At 36.4% G+C, this 13,784-nt stretch overlaps 1 protein-coding gene across 17 annotated transcripts in view; it reads right to left on the reverse strand.

Annotated features, from left to right (window-relative positions):
• The window catches only part of ST7L (suppression of tumorigenicity 7 like), a 95,554-nt gene that overhangs the window by 35,486 nt on the left and 46,284 nt on the right, over positions 1 to 13,784 (reverse strand). For 14 of the 17 annotated variants that reach the window (XR_009335342.2, XR_010842043.1, XM_067041965.1 and 11 more), the window contains one exon: positions 2,855 to 3,005. The exons of the other annotated variants lie outside the window; for them this stretch is intronic. Coding sequence is in view for 12 of the 14 variants with exons in the window: in XM_067041965.1 (XP_066898066.1) it covers positions 2,855 to 3,005 (151 nt within the window). In the remaining 2 variants the exon portion in view is untranslated. The remainder of the gene's footprint in view (positions 1 to 2,854; positions 3,006 to 13,784) is intronic. 17 annotated transcript variants of the gene reach the window in all.

Below are 13,784 nucleotides of genomic sequence, written 5' to 3' on the forward strand. Positions count from 1 at the left end.
TATAGAGAATCATGAATGGTCTGGCTGAAATAAAACTAAAGGGCGTAATGGATGGTAAGACTAGCTGTGTCCTTCTTGCCTCAGTCTCCTCATCACAAACACAATAGACTTAACTCTCCACGTGTGAATTCCACTTCTTAGGGAAATCACATAACTGTTGTAGTCATAACTACTGGCAACCTAAGAGTTCTCAATGGCTCCTAACTTCATATGTGAGCTGTCACCAAGTTTTCTGTGAGCTTAATTTAGATCAGCGGTCACCAAAGTATCTAAATTAAGTACCTAAAGGGATCACCTTTGGCCAGACCTGGTCCACTGTTTTTATAAATAAAATTTTATTAGAATACAGCCATGCCTGTTCGTTTATATATTATATAAGGCTGCTTCCATGCTATAAGAGTTGGGTAGTTGTGACAGAGACTATGGCCCACAAAAACTAAATATTTACCACCTGGCCCTTTACAGAAAAAGTTTACCCATCCCTCATCTAGATTATCATCAACTCCTACAAACTTCTTAAAGAAGAAATCCTTATTGACCTATTCAACTACCAAAGTTGAGGTAAGGTTTTTGTTTTTCCCTTAGTCCTTGGCTCTAAAAACTTTTGTTAAAATATGGATTTTGTTTTGCTACAATAAATTATAGAGATTTTTCCAAAGTCACAGGGCAAATCAGTGGCACTAGGAAACCATTCATCAAGATGATTATTCATGAAATACAGAATAAATCATATACTTATTGAAAACTTCCTATGTGCCAAGCAGAACACTAGGCACTGAAGACACATACAAGGTGAATGAGATAGAGCACCTGGTTTTGAAAAGCGTACAGACTACTGGAGAAAAAGCAAAAGAAAGTCTCATTATCCCAAAACAACCAGCTCAGCTCCTCAGTTTTAGTAGTCCCGCTTTCATTAATCTGTATATTGTCAGTATCAAGCACAGTGTCTGACCCTCAGCAAGATATTAATGAAGAGGTTCCCAAATTTTCTTGATTCATGGACATGTGGTGTCCATATCTCAGTAATTTGCTATTGATGCCCCTACACTGAAAGAAATATCTAACAATTCCACTTATTAAGTAGTGGGTCTGATCAACTTCAAAAGTTTTTGTTCTAACAACTTAGCAGCGACTTGAAAAAAAAATACACATAAATTAACGAAAAAAATATTTTATTTTTAAATAACCATCATTTCTTCCTAATGGGATATATGAACCTGTTGGGCACTGCATAATTTCTCGAACCTTGGAATCACATTGGACACCACTATCCTCATTTCCTGTTCCACACTGATTTTTGTGTGGTACTTCTTTTAATCACAGCAACTAACAAAACCCAGCTTTGCAAAGCTATGACAACACTGAAAAAAATAGAGAATGGAGAGCTATCTAATGTTGAAACCGTGAACTATCTAGAGCTACAGTTTGAATGGTGTATTGCTATGTTTCTACTAAAAATTTAAAATATCCCATGGCACTCTTGTGAATTTGCTATAATACCCAAAGGTGCCTCAGTGCAAACTTTGAGGAGGTTAACCAATTTTAGTTAATGAACATTGAATTTATTTTTGAATTTTCACTGACAGGTGATTTTAAGAAGTTACAAATAAGAGATCTGGTAGTTAGTGGAAAATAATCCACTTCTCCAAAGAAATGTGCGAATCGCCAATTAACACATAAAAAGATGTTCAACATTACTAATTATTAGGGAAATGCAAATCAAAATCAAAATGAGATACTACTCCACACTCATTAGGATGCTATTACCAGAAAAAACAGGAAATAACAAGTATTGGCAAGGATATAAAGAAAGTGAAACCCCTGTGCATTGCTAGTGGAATGTAAAATGGTTCAGCTGCTATAGAAAATAGTATGGTAGTTCTCAAAAAACTAAACACAAAATTATATGATCTAGCAATTCCACTTCTAGGTATACACCCAAAAGAAATGAAAGCAGGAACTTGAACAGATATTTATGCACTCACGTTCATAACAGCATTATTCACAATAGTCAAAAGGTAGAAACAGCCCAAATGTCCATTGATGGATGAATGGATAAACAAAATTTTGTATATACTTATGACGGAGTATTACTCAGCCTTAAACAGGAATAAAACTCTGACACATGCTATAACATTATGGTAAGTAAAATAAGCCATATATAAAAGGACAAATATCGTATGATTCCACTTATATGAGATACCTAGAGTAGTCAAACTCATAGAGACAGAAAATAGAATGGTTACCAGGGGACTGGGGAGGAGGGAAGAATGGGGAGTTATTGTTTAATGGGTACAGAATTTCATTTTGGGGTGATGAAAAAATTTGGGGGATGGATAATGGTGATGGTTGCACAACAATGTACATGTATGTCACTGAACTGTACATTTCAAAATGTTTAAAATGGTAATTTTAATGTTATATGTATTTTGCCACAATTTAAAAAAAATTGTAAAGAATCGAGTTGATATCAGTAATGAGGAAAATAGTTTCATGTTGTACACATCTCAAAACAAAACCAAAAAAAAAGTCCTATTTTTAAAATATTAGAACAATAGCTAACCACATTAAAAAACTTACAAATGAAGGGATATAAGTTTCTATTCTTTCCTTATAAATATTTAAGTGAACATACAGCAGAATACCCAAACAGTTTCTCATTCTGCTTTTCCTAAATGTGGCATTAATATAAGCACATTACACATTTCTTCTACTAATAAACACCACTGAGTTCACTTTGAAACCAATCTGAACAAGTCCTTAAAGAAACTCACAATCTCATTACAAAAAGACTGCCTGTGAATGGAATAATTAGTCAGAAAGATTAGTGCTGCATTTGGAAAAGAATACTTACTGCCTTCCCATGTACACTGTAACAGATTAAGAGCACCTTCTATTCGCTTCCAGTGCTGAAGATGAAAGAAAGCATAGGCAATTGCTTCACTATCGCCCCGTTTCAGAATGTGTTCTGGAGGTAAAATGAGACTTTTCATCTCTAGTAAATACTAGAAAAATAACACACACACAGACACACCACAGAAAAAAAGAAAAATTATGCTAAATTCAAACATCCACAAAAGTGTAGATTCAAATTTTATAGTTAATTTGATTTTAATAACAAACAAACATTAAGCTAGTTGAAATGACATGAAGGTCCTACTGACAAAATGCTTATATAAATGCAAATTCCAAAGATCAGAACATTCCTATAGGTAAAAATAAGGTAATAAATGGCTTATGTATGACTTTACTAAACACAAATGGAAACTCAAGCTGAGGAAATAATGTTGGAGGAAATTACTTACTTTTCCAAAAAAGAATAAGTGTAAAAAATTATAAAACACAATTTTGGAATAATACATTGTGGCAACATTCAATATTTTTTCGTTATTCCGCTTTTATAGTGAAGGAATTTAATTGTTAAGAAGTTCAACTAAATTAATATTTACTGAGTGCAAATCACTATGCTTGTTAGGGAATGCCAAAACACTATTCTCTAGAACTTCCTAAGGTAATGAGAAAGACAGATTTCTTTTTCTATTTTCTCGGCCACACTGCATGGCTTGTGGGATCTTAGTTCCCCGACCTGGGATTGAACCTGGGCCCCTGGCAGTTGAAAGCGCAGAGTCCCAACCACTGGATCGCCAGGGAACTCCCGAGAAAGACAGATTTCTTAAGTTAAAAATTTTAACCAGACTGGAACTTCCCTGTGGTCCAGTGGTTAAGAATCCACCTTCCACTGCAGGGGATGCAGGTTTGATCCCTGGGTGGGGAACTAAGATCCCACATGCCTCGGGGCAACTAAGCCCATGTGCCACAGCTACTGAGCCTGCGTGCTCTAGAGCCCATGCATCACAACTAGAGAGCCTGTATGCTGCAACTACTGAGCCCATGCGCTCTGGAGCCCACGCGCCACAATGAAGGGCCTGCACACCACAAGGGAAGATCCCACATGCTGCAATGAAGATCCCATGTGATGCAACTAAGACCCTACGCAACCAAAAAAAAAAAAAAAATTATAACCAGACTATGGTAAGTGCTTCACTAGAGGTATAGATGTATATAGGAATATGAATAGGAGGTATTAATTTTTTAATTTAGTTTTTAATAACAGCTTTATTGAGATATAATTCACATGCTTTATAGTTCACCCATTGAAAGTTCACAATTCAATGGTTTTTAGTATGTTCACAGATATGTGCAACCATCACCACAATTTTAGAACATTTTCATCACTTCAAAAGGAAACCCCAAGTGTATATTGGTGTAGCCTCTATGGAAAACAGTATGGAGGTTCCTCAAAAAAACTAAAAATAGAGTTACCATATGATCCAGCAATCCCATTCCTGGGCATATATCCAGAGAAAACTATAATTCGAAAAGATTCATGCATCCCAATGTTCATTGCAGCACTATTTATAATAGCCAACCTAAAAGTCCACTGACAGATGAATGGATAAAGATGTTATACATATATACAATCGATACTACTCAGCCATAAAAAAGAATGAAATAATGCCATTTGCAGCAACATTGATGGACCTAGAGATAATCATACTAAGTGAAGTAAGTCAGAAAGAGAAAAACAAATACCACATGATATCACTTACATGTGTAATCTAAAATATGACCCAGGGACTTCCCTCGTGGTCCAGTGGTTAAGAATCCGCCTTCCAATGCAGGGGACGCGGGTTTGATCCCTGGTCGGGGAACTATGATCCCACATGCCATGGTGAAACTAAGCCTGCGTGCCACAACTACAGAGCTCATGCGCTCTGGAGCCTGCATGCCACAACTACAGAGCCCATGTGCTCTGGAGCCTGTATGCCACAACTAGAGAGAAGTCCGCATGCCGCAACAAAAGATCCCCCATGCCGTAACTAAGACCTGACACAGCCAAAAATAAAATAAATTAAAAAAAAATAATAAATAAAAATAAAATAAAATAAAATATGACCCAAGTGAACTTTTATGAAACAGAAACAGACTCATGGACAAAGAGAACAGATTTATGGTTGCCAAAGGGAGAGGGGGTGGGGGAGGGATGAATTGGAAGTTTGGGATTAGCAGATGCAAACTATTATATAGAGAATGAATAAACAACAAGTTTCTACTATATAGCACAGGGAACTATATTCAATATCCTGTGATAAACCATAATGGAAAAGAATATGAAAAAGCGTGTATAACTGAATCACTTTGCTCTACAGTAGAAACTGACACAACACTTTAAATCAACTATACTTCAATAAAAATTTTAAAATAAGGAAACTCCATACTCTTTAGTTATCACCCTCTACACCCACAATCCCCCTAAGCTCTAAGCAACCACTAATATACTCTCTGTCTCTATAGATTTGTCTATTCCAGATATTTCATACAAACAGAATCACATAATATAGGGTCTTTTGTGACTGGTTTACTTCACTTAGCATACACCCATGTTGTAGCATGTATCAGTACCCCATTCTTTTTTGTGGCTGAATAATATTCCATTGTATGGACAGACCACATTTGTTTATCCATTCATCATTTGATGGACATTTGGTTTTCACCTTTTGACTATTATGAATAATGCCACAATAAACATTTGTGTATGAATTTTCATGTGAACAAATGTTTTCATCTCTCTTGGGTTACCTAGGAGTGGAATTGCTAGGCTATATGGTAATACTATGTTTAAGAGGTATTAATTATGATTTAAACCACTTGATAGAATTTGGGATTTGAGCTGATATATAAAGACAGGTGGAATGTGGATGAGCAGGTTGGGGGGTATGGTGGGGAGAAGAATAGGAGGACATATTCAATGTACAGGGCCAACTTGAACAATTTTAACTCTTGAGACTTGAGAGCATAGTGCAAGATGAGTGAGTGTGCCTGTTAAAGAAGGATAAGTGAGTGTGCCTGTTAAAGAAGTTATAACCTATCAATTCTTATTCACATATGAAATTAAATTCTAAACTCCTGAAGAAAATACTTGCCTTAATACTATAATCCATAACAAAAGCAGCATAATCAGTTTCTGCACTAATCAAATATACTAATTACATGAAGAAAGATGCAAAATTACACTTGTACATCACCTTTATTATTAAAGTGGTCAACTTAAAACAAAATCTTTAAAAAAATATTTAGTTGGCTAACTACTTCTTCCAAAAACTAAGGCCACAGTACACCTCCCCTACTAGACTAGGTGTGAAACAACCTCTTTGGTTTTCAATAATTTGATACCAAATTATGTATCATATGGTCCAAACCACATTAACATCTATTATAAGATATAAAAAGAGAAACATTCCAAAGGTGTCTTAAAAGATATATTCTCACATTTCAAATTCTAAGTTCCTCAGGTTGTTACACAAGCTAATAAGATAAACAACATAAATTAAACAGTTGAATGTGTGAAACACTTTGTAAAACTACTACAAACAGGAAGAATTCTAAAAATAATTGAAGTGGTTTTAAATTTTAAGCCTTAGGTTATTAATAATACATATGTACTCATGGTATCAATACATCTAAAGTAATTTTTCTTTTTTGTTTATGGAATGTGCCCTTCCAACACTTACTGAGCTTAATGCTCATCTTGAATTACTCTTATTCCTATACCCCAATAAAGGTGAAATTAAAAAGCAAAAAGATAAAAAGAATAATTACTCTGAGTCTTGATGTCTCTAGCTCTCTCCTCAAAGTATAAGAATGCAGTCTGCTTATCAATTTATTTTAGCAGATGTCACAAGCTATGAGATTATTTACTAATCCAGTTTGGGGACTTAACATTTCCCATTCAGTTTCTTAAAGGAATGCAGCAGAGGTTGTGTCCTGGTCAAGCAAAGCCCATTTGCTGCCTGGCTGGGTTCTCTACCCTTAGTGCCTTGGGCCTATATTCAGGAGGGTAATATTCTTTCTAATCCTCTTTAATCCTTGCCCATTTTTTAAAACACAGTAAAAGATCACTCGCACCAGGCGACTGTGGGAAAATGGACTCAAATAGCTGACCTCTGACACGACTCCTTATGCTCTTTGCAAGTGCACTAAGAGCTTCTTCAGTAGGAAGCAAAGAAAATGAAGCAAACACAGTGGAATCTCCATCATAAAAAGAATATCTTATTTTCAGAGAGGTTTAATACTTAAACTAAGTCCTTTCGATTACAGTTCTGTTTTATTTTATAGATAAAAACATCTCAAATTATTTTCAATGTGTTTTAGAACCCTGAAGCTTTAGACTAAACCCTATCTTGGTAGCCACTTAGCAAATGGTAAGCAACGATATTAAGTTAACAATTATTGAGTAAAACTTATATTATAAAAAGTATCAACTTAATATATCTAAAATACTTTTGTGAATAGCAACTATATACCTATACTTTCACTGAGTAATAATCTTAAGTGACAATTCAGAATCAGGTACGTTTATTAGGAAATAATACTTCAGGATTTTATATTACAAATCTTCACTATTTAATCATTAAAAAATTGTTTCCTTATGCTACCTTATTTATTATCATGTCTTACCTACCAGCAAATGTCCTCTACAATTTGACTTCAAAGAAGTTCTTATTTTTCAGTTTCTGAAAATAGGACACTGAAATAAAATTTCACCCTCAAAATATAAAGAAAAAATTTCAGTTTAAAGAAAATATACTTAGGGACTTCCCTGGTGGCGCAGTGGTTGAGAATCCGCCTGCCAGCGCAGGGGACACAGGTTCGAGCCCTGGTCCGGGAGGATCCCACATGCTGCAGAGCAACTAAGCCCATGCGCCACAACTACTGAGCCTGCGCTCTAAAGCCCGCAAGTCACAAATGCTGAGCCGGAGCTCCACAATTACTGAAGCCCATGCGCCTAGAGCCCGTGTTCCGCAACGAGAAGCCACCGCAATGAGAAGCCCGCACACCGCAATGAGGAGTAGCCCCCCGCTCACGGCAACTAGAGAAAGCCCGCGGGCAGCAGTGAAGACCCAATGCAGCCAAAAATAAAATAAATTTAAAAGAAAATATACTTAAAATATGTAATTATAGGATTATTACTCATTTTATCTCCTCCACAAAGTGCTACTCAAGAATTTCTGCTACCCAGAATAAGCTGTAGTCACTACACAATATAAACCATATCCTTCATATTTTACTTCAGCACCTAGTATATTACACTACCCAAAGCAGGTCCTAAAATAATTAACTGAGTGGATCTGATATATATATATATAGCTAAAATGTCTTCAAACTCATACCTTTAAGTATTTCAGTTTTACTTAAAGATATTTTCTAACTTTCTGGGCAAACTAAAAACAAAACAAAATGAAAACAAAAAAATTCAGCTATCAAAACTCTACTTCTGTATGAAGTAGAATATGAAAGGTTAAAAACTGACGGGTAATTTGTTTTGTTTTGGTTTCTATTTTTTTTTGCTTATAAAAGTACATGCTCACAGTACAAAAATGCAAACATTGCAGGGTTACACAGAAAAGAATCTATTACAAGATTGGAGAATAAAAGAAAAAAGGAAATAAAGATAATAATCTGATTTATGTTTGTCTGGATTTCTTTTTTTTAAGCATAACATACTGATTCTACTTTTCTTAAATACAGTATCAAACTGTTATGCAACTCACTTTTTACTTCACAATATATCTTGTATATCTCTTCCCATCTCTATACAGATCTAACTCATTTAAAATATAGTATTCCATTAAAAGCTGAGTTCTTTTATCAGTTAAGAAATAAGGTCATGCTGAAATTGTACTACTGTCATGTCCTTAAAAGGCCCAAAGTGACATAATATAGCAAAACTCACAAAATATTAAATGGCTTAAAAATTTGACGGGATCTAAAATTTTATTTTCTTTACCTTAGATAGGTCTTTATAGTAATGCAGATCTAAATTACAAACATGTTTATTTACCAAACATTTGTTGAATGCCTTTTATGTGCTAAGTAGAATATCAGACATAAAATGATGCTAAGACAAGAGTCCTGCTTTTTTTTTTTTTTTTTTTTTTTGGCAGTACGCGGGCCTCTCACTGTTGTGGCCTCTCCCGTTGCGGAGCACAGGCTCAGACGCGCAGGCTCAGCGGCCATGGCTCACGGGCCTAGCCGCTCCGCGGCATGTGGGATCTTCCCAGACCGGGGCACGAACCCGTGTCCCCTGCATTGGCAGGCGGACTCTCAACCACTGCACCACCAGGGAAGCCCAAGAGTCCTGCTTTTTAAAAAGCTCACAAATAACTAAGAGAAAGACATACAAACAGATCAAAAGAAAAAAAAAGATTAAGGTACTAAAGAAACAGAAGAGCGAGCCATTATCTCTGCTTGGGAAAAGTGGGAAAGACACCTCTACAAAGGAGGCAACAGATGAGCAGGATCTTGAAGAATGAGTAGAAACTTGCCAGGTAGAGAAGAGACTGAGCATATGTACAACGGTAGGGAGTCATAATGAGACCTGGCCAATCCAGGGAATAGTAGCACTGGAGGTACGGAACAAGGCAGAAGTGCTGAGGAGCGAGGCTGGAGACAGATACTGAACCCAGACTGTGAAGGGTTTCTATACCACACAATACTATGGGGTTGGTCCTTATCATATAGGCAATAGGGAACAAGCAGAGCCCTTTAGGCAGAGTGAGATTTGCTATTTAGGTAGATAACTCTGGCAATGACCAGAGTAGAGAGGGGTTGATGGCAGGGAGACCACTGAGGAATCTGTTTTAATGGTCCAAACAAAAGATGGTAGAGTATTTGAGATTACTGTATTTCTACACATACATATCTGTATGTTTAAAAATGCATAGAAAATGTCTGGCAACATATACACCAAACAGAAACAGTGGTTACGTGAGAGAAGTAGAATTGGGAGAGAAGAAACAGGGGATTTTTTTACTTTTTAAACTTCTAAAGGGTCTGAATTTTTTTAAAGCATTCATTACTTTTATAACAATAATAATTTTTAAAAGAATAGGTAGTGAAGGTGCACAATGAGCAGTGACAGTGGGGATGGAGTAGATGGCTAAATCTGAAAGAGATTTCAAAGGTCATAATACAAGTTGGTAATTTGGAAAGAGCAGAGTAAAGGTTAATTACAGAAGAGAATAATAAAGCCATAAGTCAAAATATAGAAATAAGGAAGGAGAGGCAAGTTGGAGAAGAGACTAAAAGATAAATTTTTTAAAAATCAGTTTGAGACATATTAAAGTGTCTGACGTACTTATTAGATACCCAGGTAAAAATTTACACAACTAGATAGAAATACAAGTCTAAAGACAAGGAAGGAAGCCAGAGTTAACATATTTGGAAATAACTGGCAAATAAAATATAGTCAAAGACATAAACCAAGGCTGGTACCTAGTATGCGCTGCAGGACCTTCCATATTACCTCCAAATCACCTTCTTGTTATATGTGGAAATTGCCTGGGCCAATATTAACTAGTATTCAACTATGGACAATATACTCAAATAATTACTCAAAGTCTCTCGCTTTTCACTAAAAATATTAAAAATTAAAGCTACTTGGAAGCTATAGTTAAAAAGACATAATGATGTATGGACTGATGGTATCTTTTATAACTCTAAATCCATACCTATGCTTACGCTCAAATTCACTTTAATTTTGAATTGCTTTGATCTTTATAATTTATCTCTAGATTACTTTGTTTCTATTACTTTGCAAATCTTACAACAGCTTTTGACCAAAAGCAATATAATTCTGACCTGAAGTAACGATAATGCTTTATAATCTTCCTCTTAAAAGCTGAGGTTAAAGAAAAATCTCTCTGAAGGCATCTGAAATTAAGGTACTTTGCTCTTGATCAGTCATGCACATCAAGACCAATTTATCTCTCCAATTAGTTTTCTCAGTGCACATTCTATGAGATTGGACAGGCAGGCCGAATGCAAAGATTCCACATGGGGATGTATTATTATAAGGGAGACTAAAGAAAGTTCCCAGATAGGAAGTAAACAACTGCTGTATGAATAAACTGAAAGAAAACATGATACTACCTAGCAGCCTCAGGAGCAAAGGGAAAGTGATCTTATATTAAAAGGAGAGGGACGGGAGGCTAGACAGGGCATGTGCTTCAGGAAAATGACTTTCCAAATCATCCTACAGAGCAGCACCTCAAGAGATAAGCATTTCATATCTCAACCCTTCCACCTGGGCCACAGTACAATATAATGGAAAGGCAAAGGCCTCACTGTGCTCTAAGTATGGGTCACAGACTTTAACACCACTTCCCTCTTCTCCTTGTACTCCTGCTATGCCACTCAGAATCTCAACTGAGTGCCCATCTCCCTCATCTTTTACTTATGCTGCTATAATATAAGTAGTCTGGCCAAAGAAATGTAAGCCTGCTGCTAAAGACCTAGTACCTTCTCTGATGGATGGGACTCATAACATCCTACAGGCTTCAATTTCTGATCAGCCAGAATGGATTTTACCTTTTATGTATCAATTTATTTTAAAAATTCCCCTTGCACTTGTAAAGGCCTCCTGGCATGGTCTACTTTCTTAGCAGCACAATACCAAAACCAGTTTTATTGTAAAATAAGAAATAATAATTTTAAAAAGCTACAGACAGCATATTCTTAAACATGTACTCAAGTTGTAGAGATTTACTAAACAAGGTGTTTTGTTTTGTTTTGTTTGCGGTACACAGGCCTCTCACTGCTGTGGCCTCTCCTGTTGCAGAGCACAGGCTCCGGATGCGCAGGCTCAGCGGCCATGGCTCACGGGCCTAGCCACTCCATGGCATGCTTCCGGGGATCCTCCCGGACCGGGGCACGAACCCGTGTCCCCTGCATCGGCAGGTGGACTCTCAACCACTGTGCCACCAGGGAAGCCCTGTTTTATTTTTAAATGTTCTATGCCACGCTTCCCTCAAGGGCTTCTTCTGGAAGACACAAACTGTCCTCAGGGTATTAAGTAATTCAAATTAGTTAATTCCTAACTGTCTCACCTAACCATCTTCACTTTCACCCCATCTCAACAAAGGAATCCCCAAATCGTATACACTCTAAAGCACTAAACTAATATTTACAAGGAAAGAGGACACACTGGAACAGCTTAAACAGGAGGAGAAAATGGTAACAGTATAATAAAGCAGTGATGGCCATAATAATCAATGCTGTTGCCTGACACTCAGACATTGTGTTGAGAACTTCACATATATCATCTCATTTAATCAGGAGGCATGATACCTTGACAGTGCTTTTCATGTTGAATCAGATTCTTTTTTCTTTATTGAGGTATAATTTAAAAACAGTAAAATGCACGGGTCTTAAGTATTCAGTTCAATGAGTTTTAACAAGGGACTTCCCTGGTGGTCCAGTGGTTAAGAATCCTCCTTCCAGTGCAGGGGATGCGGGTTTGATTCCTGGTCAGGGAACTAAGATCCCACATGCCGCAGGGCAACTAAGCCCACGAGCTTCAAATACTGAGTCCGAGTGCCACAACTACAGAGCCCACGCACTCTGGAACCCGTGCACCACAACTAGAGAGAAGCCCAAGTGCTGCAATGAAAGATGCTGAGTGCCGCAATTAAGACCTGACACAGCCAAAAATAAATTTAAAAAACAAAAAATGAAAAGAAAGAAAGTAGACAAGCAACACCATCACCCCAGAAAGTTCTCCTTTCCAGTTAATACCTCTATCCTGACCACCTGAGGCAACCACCGTTCTAATTTCTACCACAATAGATCACTTTTGCCTTTTCTTGAATATCACATAAATGGAATCATTCAGTATATATTCTTTTGGACAACGCTATATTTTTAAGATTCATCCATGTTTTGCTGTATCAGTAGTTCTTTTCTTTTTATTGCTAAATAAATTTTTATTCTCTTGGATGTATACCTTGAAGTAGAACTGGGTCATAGGGTGAGGTATATGTTTAATTTTATAAGAAATTGACAAAGTGGCTGTATCATTTTATATACCTAGCAGCAACGTATTAGAGTTCTAAATGTTCCACATTCTCACCAATATTTTATCAGTATTTTTAATTACAGCCATTCTGATAGGCATGATACCTTGTAATTTTATAATGCATTTCCCTGATAACCAGAGATGGTGAGCACCTCTTTATGTGTTTATTGGACATTCCAATATCTTCTTTTCTGAAGTATCTGTTCAAGGCTTTTGACCATGTTTTATACTAAAGTTGTCATTTTATATTTATATATTCTGGATTTGATCCTTTGCCAAACAAACAAACTGGAAATATATTTTTTTCCTATTTGTGGTTTGCCTTTTCATTTTTTTTAAATGATGATGACTTTTTTTTTTTTTTTGCCACACTGCACAGCTTGCAGGATCTTAGTTCCCCAACCAGGGATAGAACCTGTACGCAGGGCAGTGAAAGCCCGGAGTCCTAACCACTGGATGGCTGGGGAATTCCCTGCATTTTCATTTTTCTTAACACTGTCATCAGTGAGAAGAATTTTAAATTTCTGAAAAGGCCAATTTAGAATTTTTTCTCTTACAGTTAAGTGCCTATTGTGTCCTAGGAAATCTCTGTCTACCCCAAAATTTCAAAGATATTCTTAGATGTTTTCTTCTAAGATGTATAGTTTTAGCTCTTACATTCAGGTACATGATCCATCTCAAATTAATGTTTATGTATGCTATGAGAATATTTCATGATTTTTTTCCCCCATTCAGACATCTAGATGTTCCAGCACCATTTGTTGAAAAGAGTTTCCTTTCCCCACTGAACTGCATTGGTGCTTTTGTCAAAAACCAAATGACAAAATACACATAGATATATTTCTGGACTTTATATTCTGTGATTTTG

Source organism: Kogia breviceps, chromosome 1 (genome assembly GCF_026419965.1).
Source record: "Kogia breviceps isolate mKogBre1 chromosome 1, mKogBre1 haplotype 1, whole genome shotgun sequence".
Classification (NCBI taxonomy): Eukaryota; Metazoa; Chordata; class Mammalia; order Artiodactyla; family Physeteridae; genus Kogia; species Kogia breviceps.